General features: G+C 41.0%; 1 protein-coding gene across 1 annotated transcript in view; it reads right to left on the bottom strand.

The window, feature by feature from the left end:
• ZDHHC2 (zinc finger, DHHC-type containing 2) overlaps nucleotides 1–18,741 on the bottom strand; it is a 34,176-nt gene that overhangs the window by 9,782 nt on the left and 5,653 nt on the right. The window contains exons 2-3 of the mRNA XM_015418746.1: nucleotides 5,631–5,657; nucleotides 3,351–3,445 (exon numbers count right to left, since the gene is read on the bottom strand). Of these exons, the coding sequence (XP_015274232.1) occupies nucleotides 3,351–3,445; nucleotides 5,631–5,657 (122 nt within the window). The remainder of the gene's footprint in view (nucleotides 1–3,350; nucleotides 3,446–5,630; nucleotides 5,658–18,741) is intronic.

The raw sequence follows: 18,741 nt of genomic DNA, 5'->3' as shown, positions 1-18,741 counted from the left end.
TATGCTGAGAATTAATAATAATAATAATTAAAAAAAAATAAAGTGCCCTAATGTCACAATGGATTTATGGTGACTCCTCATGGAGTTTTCAAGGCGAGAGATTAGGAGAGGTGGTTTGCCACTAAATTCCTCTGCACAGCAGCCATGGTCTCTCATCCAAACTCTAACCATGGCCAACACTGCTTAGCTTCTGAGCTCTGACAAGCTCAGGGTAGTCTGGCCTATTCAGGCTGCTACACTGTGAATATTGATATGAAAAAGGGTCCACATTCACAGTATGGGAAACAGAATAGGTCAGGAAGGTTTGTTGCTTGGTAATCAGCTTGAGGACATTTTGTAAGAAAAACAGAATGTCTATTGCTATATTTTTATCCCTCCCTTCTCTGAAGCAGCTCAGGGCGGCATACATGATTCTTCCAGCCTCCATCTTATCCAAACAACAATCATGTGAGGTTAGGCTGAGACAGAGTGACCAGTCCGAGGCAATGCTCCCTCTAAGCTGTGGAGTCTTGTGACCAAAAATTCTACTTTGTGAGCTACTGGCATTTAAGCTGTGAGCAACCGAGTTGGCTACTGCATAAATGAGTTTGCTCTGGAGCCACCCTTCCTGAGCTAAGACAAAAATGCGTGAGCCGGAGGCTAAAAAGCAGTGAGCTAGCTCACACTAACTCAGCTTAGAGGGAACACTGCTCCGAGGTCACCTGAGGAGCTTTTCATAGCTAAGTAGGGATTTGAACCCAAATTTCCCAAATCCTGACACTAATTACACTGTGCTAAATAAAACAGACGAACCTTAGCTGCACCCACACATCACTGTAAACTGCTCTACCCAATGCATTACAGTAATCTTTCGCAACTGGATTTTCCAGATGTGGACAGGACAATCCAGTTACGAATAAATGCTATGAACAATGATAGCACAATATCCGATAATGTGTGGGTTGCAGCTCTTGTCTATTTATGCGTGACTAAATGGTGGCGGCTGGATTTGAGTCCAGTAGAATCTTAGTGGCCAACTAGATTATGGTGGTATAACTTTCAAGAGTCGACACCAGATACCCAAGGAGCTTTGACTCTTGAAAACTTATACCCCAAAAATCTCGTTGGTCTCTAAGGTGCTACTGGACTCGAATCTATTTGTTCTACTGCAGACCAACATGGCTACCCTCTGAAACTATCTTCACAGAATGGTGACAGGCTCTCCAGTGAAGGTATAAATCACGAGTCTACTAATAAGGTTACCACCTCTGAAACTCAGTGCTCATTTGAGTTTTCAGGCTCCACATGGAGTATTGAAAACAATTTTCTTTGGTTGTGCCTTTCTTAAGTCTTCAAAAGATTGAAAATCCACATTTCATGCATTCTCTGCACATCGGAACTAGCAGTTTTCAAAGGTTTGTGGTGCTGATGTGGAGAGGCTGCTTGTGTTTGGGCTAACACGTAAGGCAAGGATGTAAATTATATACTAGTGCTACCACAAATAAGTGCTTTTTGACAGCCTCCATGTGGCTGCAATGTTCAGATGCTCCCTAACAAAGCTTCTGGCTGAGCTTATGAGACCACATGTCTGAACTAACCATTCCATAAACCTTTACTGATGCCCTATAAAAGATAATGGGCTAATTCTCCCAGGGCTCCCTATTGCCCAAATCTCAACCACAGGGGTACTGTTTTCTGCTGAACAGCAGACATCACTGTTACTTTACACCAGTAAAATATTTCTCCACTTAACCCATGTTTAAACAAGATCACACTTTCAACTGTTGCAGTCTTCAAACAGACACAATCATTGGGAAGAATGGATCTTTTCAGTTTCCAAAAGGAATGCAAAATGATCCCAAGTATTCACTTCTGAATCTACTTTTCCATCACTGAAATTAGGTTTACATTTGGTCCTGGGAATCAACACATTTATTCCCTCCTTCACACTACAATGATACAGGATGCTTCCACATGGAGCCACAGGGGATTCCAGCACAACGGGAGTGGGGAGTGGAGAATAGTGACAACGGTGAACAGCATGGGAATGGGTGGGGACACATTTTCATACCCATCTGGATGCAGCCCCAGTCAAGACCAGATAATTTAGTGCTTAAGTGTTTCAGTCTGTAATGTAACTGAGCTCAAGAAGACAATCTTGCCAAGTCTGGAGGTCAGAAGTGCTTGAATAAACCACAGCATTTCCCAATGTTGCATTACTTCATTTAACTAAATTACCACCTGCTTGTAGACGGTTACAGGAGTATGCTGCTACACATATTTTAAGCCCAGCAATTTGAAATAACACTTTATCACAGGTCATTGCCTTCTGACTTAAACTTGCTAAATCCAAACTAAAAAAAATTAATTAGCTGTTTATCAAAATGCAGGAGTGGAACGGAGTCTCTGGAGAGGCAGCAAATGAGTTTTATAAGTAAGCAAATCTTTTTTTGCAAAGGTTAATATTGGAGTTCTCATATACCACGAATTTTGATCCTAAAGTTTAGCAAACTGTTCCTATATCTCTGAAAATATGAAGAATATATCAAAATGCAGGAGTGGAACGATGTCTCTGGAGAGGCAGCAAATGAGTTTTATAAGTAAGCAAATCTTTTTTTGCAAAGGTTAATATTGGAGTTCTCATATACCACGAATTTTGATCCTAAAGTTTAGCAAACTGTTCCTATATCTCTGAAAATATGAAGAATATGACACTAAGCATGCTGAACCATTCACATTCGTAGGCCACTAAAAGGTAATTTCATTTATTTCTACAAGTAACCTTAATGATGAAACTTTATTTAAAAAAAAAAAACTTATTTTTTCCCCATGATATTCAGAGACTCTTGTTTTTTAAAATGAGCAGGGACAGAAACTATGGAGAGAAATGTACTCATTTAGGGGGAGGAATAAGCTACATACAGACACCACTAAAGAACAGCACAACCCACGTATCTGGAAGTATTTGTTTAAATATTTTCCATATGTCTTTTTCACATTCTGCAGTAATATACACCAAGAAGTGTAAAGGAGTGAAAATGTATTCCTGAGTGTTGTTGGCTTTTATTCAGTATGTGAAAGAACATGATAGCAGCCACCTTGTGTCCAACAACCTCAAGAACCCAAGTTATGAATGTGGGATATTTTAAATGAATGAATAAAGAACATCTGCTATGGGTTTATTCACCTAGATATTATATATTTCCCTGTTGTAAGCTTTACTATGAACTGGAGATCTTCAGATAAGTAGGATGAGAAACTGGAACTATTAAATTCATTCAAGGCATTATTAAATATTGACATACATGGGAATTTTATATACCAGACACAAAATTAACAGTGTTTTTATCTTATAGCAAATTGTTACTTACTTCTTTGGAAGGATGCATTGGTAACGTAAAGATTGTTTTCCAGTAAGACCACACAAACATTGTGAAAAATAGATGATAAGCAATCAGGCACATCACTAAAATCAAAGATGTAAAATGAAGGCATTAAACAAACAGCTGAAATTGTACAGAAATTACAGAATACAAACACAAAGACAAGCTTTGTCATGGACTCAGTTACAATGTATCATAAACCTTAAAGTAAAGCAAAGACAACAATATTAAGTCTTGCAGCCCGACTAGAATTTTTTTGCGAAGAGATCTGAAAATCCTTTCAAATGAAAGAATTGTACAATTCTATAATTTTGAGGGGGTGGACAAATTAACTTATCAAAAAATAAGCTGAAGTTGCATCTTTCATTAGTGTATAACTACTGCAAATGGAAAAAAATAGTTACAGCCAGTAATATTTGCAACTGTCAATTATTTTGATTCCTGGCTTACCATTTATTATTACGCAGGCAGGATGGGGCAAACTCAGCAGCTATGTAACAGACAAGGACACTTAACCAAATCAGTGGAGTTACATAGACTGCTCAAAGAAAAGAAAATTCTTCAGCAATGTTTGTTTGCTCAGCATTACCACCAATTACGTTAATGTTTTGGTAGCTTGGGGAGGATATTTTTTTCTCAAGAAGCTCCCTTGGGAAATGTTATACTTCTCACACACACACATTCCTGACAGGTAGCACACCAGTGGGTGGAAAGGCAGGAAAACAGTTTGCTTGCCCAAGTCTGCAAACACCCTGCCGTGCAGGCAGTATCGTCTTAATAACAAGTGACAGTTGTACGGCAATCAGATAACAGACTTGCATTGCTTTTGGGAAATGTTATACTTCTCACACACACACATTCCTGACAGGTAGCACACCAGTGGGTGGAAAGGCAGGAAAACAGTTTGCTTGCCCAAGTCTGCAAACTTGCAGGCAGTATTATCTTAATAACAAGTGACAATTGTATGGCAATCAGATAACAGACTTGCATTGCTTCTGCGTGGGTCTCTTGCTCTGCACCCCACTCCCCAAATATCACAGTGGATTTAATTTTTGCTTTGACATCATTGTGCTTTCATGAACCTTCTGGGGTTACCCCAGCTCTGCTGCAATTTCCCCCAAACCTGTTTTGGTGTGGTCTTACCCAACACCATTCTCCTCCTCTCCCCAGTTGACAGGCTTTTCACCTTTAACACACTACAGCAATATCCAATTACCAATTACTAATGATTTAAAAGAAACCAACAAAAAGCCAACCAAGGGCATGGTGGTGGTGAGGAACAGAGGGCAGGAGGGAAAAGCGTAAAGTGGTGAGGAACAGAGGGCAGGAGGGAAAAGCATAAAGTATCTGTGTGGAAGCAGTTATCCTCATGCAGAAGCAGTCTTAGGGCCAAACCAGATGAAATGGAAGGGATTTGTGATGCTCTGATAACGGCATCATCTTTAGTGTTCCTTATAAGCAGCCATGGGAAGAGCCCCAGTTGGGATTAGGTGTTGGAGAAGGGGAACACGCCACTGTGCCGTTTCCCGTATAGAAAACACCCTCTTCCCTTAGCTCCTATTAGTCTGACTGGGATGGGGCAGGGAATGCAAAATTGTTCCTAACATAAAAAAGCAGAGTTGTCTTGGTGTCCTCCACCAGGGTAGGTAAGAAACCAAACACAGGTGGGCTCAAACCATTGGTCTATCTAGTATTGCCTGCTTTGACTGGCAGTGGCTTTCAAGGGTCTCAGGTACAGGTATTCCATATCACCTATTATTGGTTCCTTTTAACTAGTGATGACTGGGATTGAACATGGGATCTTCTGCATGCAGATACTCTACACTGAGCTACACTCTCTCTACAGAAGCAATTCCAAAGGGGCAGAACCATTTTTTTAAAAAGAGTTAAATCTGCAGATCTTTGGTTCAATTTTAATTGATTGCTGGCAGGGTACTTCAAATAACCTCACTGTTCTAAACTATTGTTTTTCTTCTCTGTTAGAGTACATGGAACACCTACCAATCTCATGACTTCACAACACTGTCTAGATTTTTCTTCCACCATGCCACCAAATGACGAGAGACACAGGCAGCCACCTGAGTTGCACTGGGTAAACTTAGAAATATTATGTAGGTTGCTATTTGAGTCTGAACTTTAACTGAATTTACTAGAACTTGACGATTCATGCTACCCATTCAGGTCTCCACTTCAAAAAATTCAGTACAAGCAACATTAAACAGGTAGTTGGCATTGACTAGAAATCCAGTTACAAAGGTTATAACTTACCTTGTTCTCCAACATTTGTCATGGTTACTGCAAAACACAGGGGGGGGGGGAAGAAAATTTTAGCTGCCATTATTTTGACACAGCAAAGTATTCAATTTATCTGATCCTATTTTTCAGTTAGTGACACAGAAGTTAATGCCTTGAATTTGTTACACTGTCTTTTAATGCTCCACAAATCTCCACTTTATTACATGCTGCAATTGTCAAAACATCTCTTCCAAACGAGATCATATGTAGAGTTGCAAGATTTCTGGGTCACTACTTGCCAAAGCAGAAAAAAGGCCATGATCTATACCAGAGGCCCCCAAGCTTCTTGATTCTGTGGGCACCTTTCAAATTTTGAGAGTGGGGGGTGTGGGCCACCCCCACAATGGCTGCCAGAAGATGTGGAGCCAAAACTAAAAAAACCCAAAAACCTACTGCAGGAGGCAAAGCCGAGCAGAATACCTCCCTTCTCACACATCCTGGGAAGATGGAATGCCTGAAGGCGGAATGGGTCCACACACCGACTAAGGAGAGCCTGGGCGTTTACCGGTCTTCCTGATCATCCAGTGGCTGCCTATTATTGCAGCCATGGAAAATCCTTTCCTTTCAATAAATGCAACCAATAACAAGCTCTGCCTTACAATGGCCCCACCAACTTTCTGAAAAGCTCAGCCAAGCATCACATTGAAGATCCCTGATCTCCACGTCCTTCTCTGCACCTCTCCTAAATAAAGGGAAACATTTTGGTGTGAAGGATCGCCTACCGAAAGGATGCCTGAGGGATGCTGATGCGCTCCCCTGGCAAGAATTACAGCGGCAGCATCTGAAGACAGATGAGTTTTTAACAAAATGCTGTAAGATGTCTGATACTGGTAACATCATTTCCCATGGCATACACATTCACTAATTTCTTTTACCCCATTGTTAACTTCAGTAATACAGGTTTTTAAGTTGTACAAAAACTTGCAAAGTCTAGAAGCAGAAACTATGGTAGATAAGTACCCATATTATAGGCAACAGTTCTGGCTCCTTTCAACTATTGAAAAGCTATTACCTAACTCCAGTATTAGATGTTTGCACAGTTTCTGGTGGGGCTGAGATTGGAGAAGCTGAGCAATAAAAAACAGCTCTCAGCAGATGACAGAAGAGAAAAAGGGAGTCTGAATGCGGTAATATGAATTCAACCTCCATATAAACAAAGGTGGTGGCTGGCTACCATCATCTGAGAACACCAGGTCTATGTTCTTTTTTTATCACATTGTAGCTGAGAATTCATATCTAACCTTTCTACCTTTACTCTTCCCTTTTCTCCTTACATTGAGAATTTACGCTTGAAGGATTCATGGTGGTATTCACACCAAGCCTCTCTGCCTTGGCTCTCCACCCCACTGTAACCTTCCTCATAAGGATCCCCAGTATGATTTTCCTTCACATATTTATCTTAAGAAGTGAGGTGCTTAAATAAAAAAAAAAAAATAGAAGTGAGGTGTGACTCACAAAGGTTCATGTTGGAATAAATGTTGTTAAGTATTTAGAGTTCCACTGGTCTTGTTTTATTTTGAGAACTGTACCAACATGTAATGGAACCTAACCTTCACTGTAGATATGTTATACTAGCATTGCATATATATTATAACTGAATAAATGCTTATGATCAGGAGACTTTCAAAGATGAAGATTCCTCACACATATTTGTGGTTTGGGCTCACTATTTCCCAGAGACACGGGGTGGAAAATTTTCTATTTCTAAAGATGGCTGCTAATTTTGAAAAACAATGAATGAATGGATGCCATTTCCTATACAATATTAGGCAAGCTTTGCAGTTTCCAAGTTGTACAATATAAGGCAAGCTTGGCAGTTTCAGGTGATTATCCCTAGGAACTTTGTCAAAGTGTCAATGTATGTTCTAATGATTTGTAAACCAGGGGTGGGGTGATAAAATATGAGCAATCACCCAAATAAAAAAATCAAGTTATGAATTATCTTCGTTAGCTGTTCATCTCAAAGCAAAACCAGAACTAAAATTCTTATTTAAGTGTTTCCTGTCACACGGTGCAAGTGATACTGTGATCATCACTCTGATACAGAACCAAAAAACACAACAGAAATGATGAGGTGCCCCATGACCTCTGCGGCCAACCAGTTACATTTTGTTGGAAGAGATTGGTGAATAGCTGGGATCCACAGCATATCATGCACAGTTACTCTGTCAGTTTTCAGTGCCTTGAAATGTTTTTGTTTTTCAATCAATCAATCAATCTAATTTATTGCGGCAGGAGCCTGTAAAGTTTTTGTTTTTTCTTAAATTTAAGCCATGTAAAGGAAGAACATGATATAGTCTTTTAATATATATATAAAATTCCAATAAAAATAATTTCCACAAAAAGCTTTGAATTTGTTTGAACATTTAAGTCACATATGATTTGGGGGGCCCATCAAACATTTCAGTTCAAACATTTGTTGCTAGTGGAATAAACTAGATCACACTATTTAGGTGAACAGATAATTTCCCAGAAAATTCCCCTATTCTATTTTTTTCTCAAAAATACACACCACCGTTTTCTCTTTTTGAACACTGTTAGCATTTCACATGTCTCTCAGCAACTCTGAGAGGTTACAATAATATTGGTTGGTGACATTTCAAGTTTCCCAACAAATCAAGAATTATGAATACAAACTGTACACATAAAAAGCACTGCATTTCAGTCAAATCTTGCTGAAATTTTAAAGTTCACTTAATGTCAAGTAAAGACACGACTCCAACCGTTCCCTGCATGCATGTTATCTTTGCAGGTTTTAAAACTTCTATAACAGTGCTCCACAAGCTGCTGGTCTGTACATCTTCATCTCTCTCTCTGAACTGCTACACAGATACAAGCAGAAAAGGAACTGTAAAAAAGCTGTGACGGACAGGAACGTAACAGATTGCATGTGGGTAACTTAAGAAAAGGCATCCCAAATGCAAACACTCCCAGGAACAGTCCCATGGAAGTCTTTCTCAATGTTCAATTACAGAGCTTTGTAACACTAGCTGCCAACACTATTGGCTTACTCATGGTAAATGTATCTTGTGCTTTTGCTTTTGGTACCCAAGGCAGCTTACAACAATTCAAATTCAATTGTGATAAAGCAAAATATACAATGCAGACAGCAGTGGCAGCAAGCACACACACAAACTCACCCATAACTAGGAAGAATTAAAGTGAGAGTGTATCAACGGCCAAAGAAAACACGTCATCTTCAACTAATGATAGAGTTACACCCATGCTGGCACCTGGCAAATAACCCTTGGCAGAGTTTTCCAGAGTTGAAGCACTGTTACATAAAATACCTGCTCTCTAGTCTCCACTTGCTTTACTTCTGATGGTCAGACAACTGGGGTATAGCCTCTGTAGATGATCTAAAGGAATTGGCACAGTGATCTAGGAGCACATGGTTTTTTAGATATCCTGGTCCCAATCTGTTTCAAGCTTTCGATTAAAAGCTGCCCTTGAATTGTACTGGGAATAAACTGGGATCCGATGCATATCTTTAAACACAGGTATGGTATGCTAATTTTAGCATGTTTCCAAAATGTCATTTTGTTCATTTAATCAACCAGTCACATAATAACTTCTGTCTTGGAAGTGAAATCATTTGCACTTCTGAGAGCTTTCTGGACACAGATTTGTACAACAGAATACTGCAGCTAAGGAACCGCTATACTCTTGTGGGTTTGGTAAAGTGGAAGATGTCATCCATTAAGCACTTTATTTGCTCATATAGTATTCTAGGTGGGTACTGCTGGGTTTGGATTTGACTAGGGTGCCCAGCAACATTTAAATTGATTTATTTTTTTGCTGAGTTGCATTAGATGGGTCCATCTGAGATTCAGTCTTTAACTGTCAGTAATGAGTAGACAGTCTGTAGACTACAGGGATGACAGGCAAAACTGATTGCTGGTTTGTTTGGATACCTCTGAAACACTGTAAACCTCTCCCCACCCCCTTTTTTGTGCTCTACAGTAAATTACTGGCTGCTCATATGGTGAATACCTTGGAAAGCCTTGCCTCCCCACTCTGAACCAACTGAAGTTTCCAAATAGTTTTCAAAGCACCAACATTCATGATGTACTACAATAGACGTCACTCGAACCAGTGTGAAGTTATCACTTTCCTAAGAAGGAGTACAGATAGTTCTCCCATATTTTGCAAGGAAAAAAGACATTTGGCTGTTACAGACTGCACCCTTGTTGCTTTTGGGTGAGCACACATCAAATCTAGCATATGCTCTTGGACCATTAGTCCATATGCAAACAGCAGAGAATGCCCTGAACGGTGGTTTGGGATTACTAACAGGCTGAGGGGTAACAAACTGAAGCTCAGTCTAGACCAGGCAAAGGTACTGTTTGTCTAGAGACTGATCTTCAGTTTCTTTGCCTTCACTCAGCAGATTAGTAATTCCAAGCAACTGTTCAGGGTTTTCAGTGTTGTATCTAACCACGATGAAGAGGAGAAACAAAATTATATGTCATCAGCATACTGAGAGCACATCACCATAAACCTCTGGATTGCATTGTCCAGTGGTTTATACAGATGTTAAAAATGCAGGGGATAGTACAGACTCCTGAAGAACCCCAGAACACAAGGTCCAAGAAGCAGAGCAAAATTCCCCTAGAACCTTTCTGGAACCCACCTATCAGGTAAGAGTAGTGCGCAACATTTAGAGCACAACAGTTCCCAGGCACTTCAAGATTCAGTAGTTTTCAAAAAAATTAGTTAACAAACCTCCTAATGCACCAGGTGACAACACTTTGTTTGCATATTCCACATCTCATCAACTAGTTCATTGGCTGTTAGGTCTTCCTGCTTCTTATCCAATTAGAAAAAGCAACATGCACCAAACTCCATTTTAGAAGATGTTACGAAACTGCCACACATGTTACAAAACAGAAACTGCCACACATGTAAACTTTGTGGTGTGTTGTTTGGCTTAAGATCCTATACCAGTCAGTATAGAAATATTTGTATTTTTATACCTTTTGCCATGTTTTAGAACTTTCTTGCTTATAACTTTTCAATGCCTTGTAAATCTTAACCTTATTTTTATAATAAACCAATTATTTGAACTTTTTAAAAGTAATGCTTGTTCTTTTCACAATCTGTATCTATGCTCTAATAATGCTATCAAGATTTGTCCCATCATCAGTATACTTAGAATCTTAAAAAAAACAAAAACAGGTGTCTTTGCAGGACTTTAATTATCCAAAGTGGTGAACTTTTATTGTCTTTAGTCACTTTGTGAACAGCTGAAATGGAAGCAGCTTATGTTTTTAGTAGGATCTGGACCCTTAGCTGGGTCAGAAAGAACTGGCCTGAGGACACAGGAGTTCTGGCTGGAAAACACTGTGTATGTTCTCAAGTTCTCCACAGATCTAAACTGTACTTGTGGTAAAGCAAAAGCAACAACCACCCTCACACACACACATAAAACCAACACACAGATTTGATGTTATTCAGTTTCAGGTTTTGCCAACGAATCATGCCACTATGGGATAAATTTACAGATTATACATGATTAAACACAATGCTTCCTCTTAAGTGATATGAGTAGTTTTAATATGTGTGGGTGAGAATATGTGTATGAAAAGAACTGGCCTGAGGACACAGGAGTTCTGGCTGGAAAACACTGTGTATGTTCTCAAGTTCTCCACAGATCTAAACTGTACTTGTGGTAAAGCAAAAGCAACAACCACCCTCCCACACACACATAAAACCAACACACAGATTTTATGTTATTCAGTTTCCGTTTTTGCCAACTAATCATGCCACTATGGGACAAATTTAGAGATCATACATGATTAAACGCAATGCTTCCTCTTAAGTGATATGAGTAGTTTTAATATGTGTGGGTGAGAATATGTGTATGACAGGAGGAGAGAGAGAGAAGGTTAAGAAATGAGAAGTTGTGTTGATCTAAATGGGAGCTCTTTAAACATATCCTTTAGTCTCCTGCTTGCCTTTGGATAGATCATGCCAGCATATATAAGTAGTTCTGGAAACAGCAGCTATTAAGTACTAGATGTTAAATATATTAAGTCATGCTTGTCACATCATGCTGATGCAGCAAACTAATCCAATTCAAATACTTCCAATATCACAAAATTTGTGAGTCTAGATTCTCTTTTCTTAACTGTGACAGGTTTATAATTGTTTCACATTCGTAAAATGTATTTATTGTATGTTTATACTGTTTCATCTGGTGCATTTTATATGCTGTTAGCCACCTTAAGTACCATTCAGGGAAGAAGGAACAGGATATAAATTTGATAAATCAATCAACCATTCTGTAATTATCTGACTACCACTATTTCAAGGAGAAAAGTTTAAAATGAACCAGCCTATCTAGCTGTTAATTTGAATTGGAGAGGCCCCACAATAGGATTAATCAAAGCCTTGGTCTTGGAGCCTCTTGTCATAAGAACATAAGAGAAGCCAATGTTGGATCAGGCCAAAGGCCCATCTAGTCCAACATTGTCACACAGTGGCCAAAAAATACCAGGTGCCATCAGGAGGTCCACCAGTGGGGCCAAGACATTAGAAGTCCTCCCACTGTTGCCCCCCCTCCAGGCACCAAGAATACAGTGCATCACTTGCTCCAGACTGAGAGTTCCTATCTATACCTTGTGGCTAATAGCCACTGATGGACCTCTGCTCCATATGCTTATTTAATTCCCTCTTGAAACAATCCATGCTTGTAGCTGCCACCACTTCCTATGGCAGTGAATTCCATGTGTTAATCACACTTTGGGTGAAGAAGTACTTCCTTTTATCTGTTCTAACCCGACTGCTCAGCAATTTCATGGAGTGCCAACGAGTTCTTGTATTGTGAGAAAGGGAGAAAGTACTTCTTTCTCTACCTGCTATATCCCATGAATAATCTCATAAACCTCAATCATGTCACCCAGAGGTCATTTCGGGGGGTATCGCGGGGGATCACAGTTCCCCTGGGTGAGGTACGGGGGGTGGGGCACATGACGAAGGCCCGCCCCCTGCTTCCGGCCGCCCCGCTTCCGGCCCTCATTCAGCCAGGAGGAGGCAGGAGAAGAGGGAGGGTAAGTTGCTTCCTCCCTGCCTCTCCCCACCCCTGCCTGCCTGGGGCCAGGGAGGGCCTTCGCGGGGCTTCCTTGCACTCCCGCCGGCCTTGCAGGTCCACCGCCGGGCCCCTCATGGGGCTCGGCAGTGGAGCTGCAAGGCTGGCGGTGGTGGCCCGGACCATTGGGGGCGGGGTGTGTGGCCTTATAACACACTTCCGGTGATGTCAGGGGGTGTGGCCTTATGACACACTTCCGGTGATGGCAGGGGTGTGTGGCATATGCTAATGAGTTATGCTAATGAGTTCCCCTAGCTCTTTTTCTACGAAACGACCCCTGATGTCACCCCTCAGCCGTCATTTCTCCAAGCTAAAGAGCTTTCTTCATAGGGAAAGTGTTCCAACCCTTTTATCCTTCTAGTTGCCCTTTTCTGCACTTTTCCCAATGCTATAATATCCTTAATATCCTTTTTGAGGTGTGGTGACCAGAACTGTACACAGTACTCCAAATGAGGTCACACCTTTATACAGGGGGATCATGATACTGGCTGATTTGTTTTCCATTCCCTTCCTAATAATCCCCAGCATAGCATTTCGTCTTGTAGTCTTAGTTCCTTTTTGCTGAATGGAAACAGAAGTGACCTACCTCACATGAATACTGACGAGGAAAACATAACTTCTAAAGGCTGCACTCAGAGATCACGTTAAACTGGCATTACGTACAAATGTAGGTGCCATGATTATCTGGAATTATTCCCTCTCCTCCTCAAGCTTGATTTCCAAGCCTACATGGGTAAGAATCCTGTCTTGTGGGTAGAAACATCAGTCTGGCAACCATAGTTGGTTTTAAGTGAGGATTCCATCACTGTGCTCTGAGGCAGGAGCCAGTGCATGCATGGCCCCAGCGACCGCGTACGCCAGCTTAATGTAATGTTTGAACTCAGCAAATAAGTCACAAAGGGGAAGCTTTCATGCTCATCAAAACTAGATATGCTTCTAGCATTAAACATGTGGCTACCTTGCAAGATGGCACAAAAGTGAAGAAAAAAATTAGTAATCACATTAGCTGAAAATTAGCTTTAGGTAGTACACTAGATATAGTGTTATACTTCCCACTACTTCTGTCACCCTGACCGCCACTCTGATAGAGGCTTCTTCTGGTATAAACAAGGTTATTGGGGCAAATGTACATATAGTGATTAACTTGTCCAAAAGATATGCCTATTTCTGGCGAACACGTCTATTAACGGCTATTAGCTGTGAGGGTTACATGCAATCTCTGTGTTCAGAGGCAGCATACCTCTGGATACCAGTTGCTGGAAGACAACAATATGGAAAGGCTTTGGCCTCTATGACCCTGCTTGTGAGACTTCCCGGGGCATAGCGAGAGCCATTGTGGTGTAACTAGCACCAGTAAGATCCAAGTATAAATCTTCATTCATGTATGAGGCTTCTGGATGACCTTGGGCTAGTCAATCTAACCTTCTTGCGAGGACAAATGAATGAGAGAAGAACTATGCATGCCATCTCACTCTGATGGAAGGACGGGATTAAAAATGTAATGACAGAAAAACCGAACTTGTTTCCTACAGTAGGAAACAGGATACTGGACTAGCTGGCCTGATTAAGCAAAACTCTTATTAAACTGGAAATTCCTTGTGATTTCTTTCAATGACAAAAGTATTCTCCATGTATTTTTGTTGATGTCAACTTTCCAGTGTGCTTTATGCTGTCCCCTTCCCCTTTTTTCTTATTATGCACCTGATGTTCAACTTTCTGAAGATCATCACTTGTGTTTCAGCCAAACAGCTCTTGCTCAAGAAAGTAATTTTTTTCATCACAATTGCCTGAACGGGTATTTTACCGTTTTTGGTCTCTTTTTGAGTAAGCCATCCACAAAGAATGTTTGCTTATCTAAAATACTTAGGTAATTTTAAGTCCCATTTCCACAGGGTGGGGCCGTTGTCTGAAAAAAAATCCCGAGCTGTACTTTAGGCATATGGGCTGAAAAACTTCATTGATTTCGCCTGCTTGGAATGAAGGCAACAGGGTATCAGAACTATTTATCACATGCAAAATCTCAACCATTTTGTCTTCATGCATATCTCAAAAGAGGCAAAAGTGAAGAATTCATATGACTAGTACATGGATAAGCAACACTCTGCATGTGTGCTGAACGGTGACAGATGCCAAACCATTGGCTACTTGGAACAGCAGCTCCCATGCTCCACTCCAAAGGCAGAGGTGTGGTTGAACTGGGATTGGTTGCAGTGGAGCTCAGCCTTATTCTGGAACCTGGCACAGTGACATCATTGATCCATGCTACTTCTGATCCAGCCTCCAGTATGTAGCAGCAGCCCACACTATTGCTGGGTATGGGTACTGCACTGCACAGATACATGCACTGTTGCTCAGCACGTGTAGCAGCAGCCCACACTATTGCTGGGTACTGCACTGCACAGGTACATGCACTGTTGCTCAGCACACTCAGACTGTGAAACAGACATGGGAGTTTGCTGACCATATGTTCAGTGAAGCCATCTCTCTGACGAGCAGAAGAGGGAGAGAAGAAGAGATTGGATTTATACCCAGCCCTTCTCTACCCGAAGGAGTCTCAGAGCGGCTTACAATCTGTTTCCCTCCCCCTCCCCACAACAGACACCCTGTGAGGTAGGTGGGGCTGAGAGAGTTCTCCCGAGAACTGCCCTTGAGAGAACAGCTCTGAAAGAACTTGTGACTGACCCAAGGTCACACCAGCAGCTGCATGTGGAGGAGTGGGGAATCAAACCCGGTTCTCCCAGAATAGAGTCTGCGCTCTGAACCAGTACACCAAACTGGGTCTCAGAAGCCACCAACACAAAAATGATGATTTAATATTAAAAGAAGAAACAAGTGAGGACAAGGGATGCAAATAGAAATTAATAAGGGATGATAAAAAAATTGTGCATGCATTACTCCTACAGACAGAGGGGGAGGATAAGAAACAATAAAAGAATTATTTGAAACACAAGAGAAAAAAGCCAAGCAAAAAAAAAAAGATCACTACAAAAAGAACAAAGGTTAATAACCTGATCAGCAGGACCAAAGCAGACAAAATTCTCAGAAGATGTAGAGCAACAGACATGTGATTTTGCTAAGACAAATCATTAAAATTAAGTAACACAGTTTCTATGGATGTGAGCAGAAATCTAATTTGAAAGGATCAAAAGACTATGAAAGGGGAAAAAACATGGCTCTGAAAAAACAACCAGATTACCAGAAACCTTAGAACTAAAAAACACAGGTTGATAATTGACTAAATCATTCCACAAAATAACAAAACTAAATTATGATTTTTATTTTTAAATAAACTATGATAAAGCAAAATTAGCTGGTTCAATATCTCGCTGCAGACCTCATTAGCATTCTCAACTTGTACTATATTTCTGGCAGCCTGATCCTACGGCTCGACTTATGCCATAGTGATGCTAGTAATAACATGTGCCTTTGCAGCCAAAGTTTGACTATTTGCCTAGAAAGTCAGTCAAAGTGGGCTAGTTCTGCCTCACGTCCCGGTCGAAACCCATATGACATCTTTTTCTATTATTAGGTATGATCAAAATTAATACCTTGTTCTATCCGCTACCAGAGCAGCTCACCATTTTTGCCCAGCGCAGCCGAACCACTAGCAGCAACACCACAATGGCAACGGGACTAAGTTTGTCATGCCAACATTATACAGGATCTGGAATCGAGCTGTACAGTGTTTGTTGCTTTCACTAATCAATTTCCCATTCCCCCCCCCAAAAAAAACTGTTAAGACATTTTTCCTCCTGTGGAGCTGTTAAAGCACAGTAGAAAAGTCATCACATATCCAGGTAACATGCATCAGGCATTGAACTGACTGAGAAAACAAACTGTACTGTAAGCTATTTAAATAGTCTGACTGACAAATATTAAACAAGCCTCTGATTTATATGCTGCTTCCCCTCCTCTACCTTTATGTTATAAAGGAAGCCAGTTTGCCATTACATGTGCACTGGGCAGCCAAAATCCCTGATATGTAGCTGGATAGTAGCTTCAAATACTTTTGGATAGTTTGCCATTACATCCAAACTGCGGAGCTTCTGGTTTTGGTGCTTTAAACGATGGCGGCGTCTCTTGGTTCCTCCGAGAGACATGTGCCATGAATCGGGGATTAGGAGGGAGCATGATTGTGCACACTCCCCCATGGAGCCCATAGATAATGGGCTTCTAGCCAGGGGGCTTTGGAGAGCCCTACCTCCGGCCGGCAGCCGGTACAGGGGGGTTACTCTCTGCCCTGAAGGTCCTGCCCTGATTCCCAGTATTGGATTAGAAGCGACCACCAGGACAAGCATTTGGAGGTTTCACGATTTTCTCTGCCTGGCATGATCCCAGGGGGCATTTTAGGACCTGGTGGATCGATTCAAGGATTGATGAGTGAGTTGCCGTTGAAACGAGACACTAAAGCCTAGATGTGAAGTCCCTCTACTATAAGCTATAAACGGAGGGGGGGAGGGGACGCCCTATCTCCTGACATTTTAAGCAAATGTGAAAGCAAGGATGGAGGGACTGATCAAATTGTGGCGATGGACCGTAGCGGAGAGTTTTTCTGACCCTCTGGTGGCTAAAGTGAGAAGCGACCTGGATCTGTACTAAAAGAGCTACACTTTTAAAGGGACAGTACATTGATCATAGAGACGTATGAATGGTGAGGAGACTCTAAAGTTTAGTTCTTCGTGGCTGGATTGACAAGCTGATCGAAAAGCGGTTTTCTGGAGTAAAGGGCTTGCTACCCCAACTTTACAAGATCTGCTTGCTAAGAGAAAGGTTGGAATCTCCAATGAGCGTGTTGTTAATGCAACAAAAGGAAAGACTCTTTGATCTAAGACGTTTAAGGAAGCGAAGATGTCCCTGGGAAAAAAGGAACTTGGTTTATATCATGAATTGACACATCCGGACTTATAAAAACTAAAAGATAATTGAAGAAAGAAGATACATCGAAGACGTAAGAAGAAAAACGTGTTGAAATGTTCTTACTGAGGGAACATTGGTTTTAAAGAACTTGCCTATGGGGGGGGGAGTAAAGCGTAAAAGGAGATGCTAATTTTTTTCTTAAGGGCTGTGATTATGTGTGTTATAGCTTTGGAATTACTCTCTGTTCAATCAGATAAGCTGGTTTTGTCAGCAGAAGCGATGATTGGTGGGCACTCTTCATGTTTAAGAGTATAACAAGAGTATAAGAGTAACAACTATGTTTTAAGCATTGTAAAACCTCCATTCTTGGGTTTTTAGTTAGGTTCTTTTTACTTTCTCCTATAGATTGTAGATTCTCCCTCCCCAATTTCTGTTGTAGTTTTATAGAAATGCAAATTAAAAAATTCCCCTTCGGGGGGCCAAAAACAAACAAACAAACTGCGCAAACAATAGCCTTACCTCCGCTTCAAACCATGGTTCAGAGGCTATCGAAACATGAGAGAAAGGGACATGCATAATTCCACATTATGTTCTCTGGCCAAGAAACGATGGTTTGAAGTGACCAAGCAATATATGTACTTGGGGGAAAAATAAATTAGAAGTTATGTAAGAGGGTGTTTCAGAAAGCATTGGGGAAAATGGCTGCTCCATGAAACTTCCAAATACACTCTTGAACTTACCACATACCTCACTTACCTTAATAGCAAAAAAAAGTGAGGAATTTAACTACCTCATAACCACCACCTATTAATGTTGGACTATTTGTCAAGAAGCCAGAGACAAAAATGCACAGATGCAGTCTGGTGATCAAGCATGTGAGCCAGGAACCACATGGCCCAAACCCTGTACCAGTCACAAATCCATGAGGTAGCCTTAGATGACATATGTAAAGCATCTGGACCCTTGATATGTGCTACCCAAATCCTCCATATTGTATTTAATGTATTGAGTTGGATCTTACTGATGGAAGGGGAGAGTGTGATTTTCGTTAATTCTGTGGTCATGCTGTTCCAGGAGATCCCAGCAGCGGGGGGGGGGGGCATTTTGGTTTGCAGGGGGAAGGGAACCATGCTCAAA

This window comes from Gekko japonicus, unplaced genomic scaffold (genome assembly GCF_001447785.1).
Source record: "Gekko japonicus isolate JY-2015 unplaced genomic scaffold, Gekko_japonicus_V1.1 scaffold854, whole genome shotgun sequence".
In the NCBI taxonomy this organism is placed as follows: Eukaryota; Metazoa; Chordata; class Lepidosauria; order Squamata; family Gekkonidae; genus Gekko; species Gekko japonicus.
This window is presented reverse-complemented; position numbering and strand designations above follow the sequence as displayed.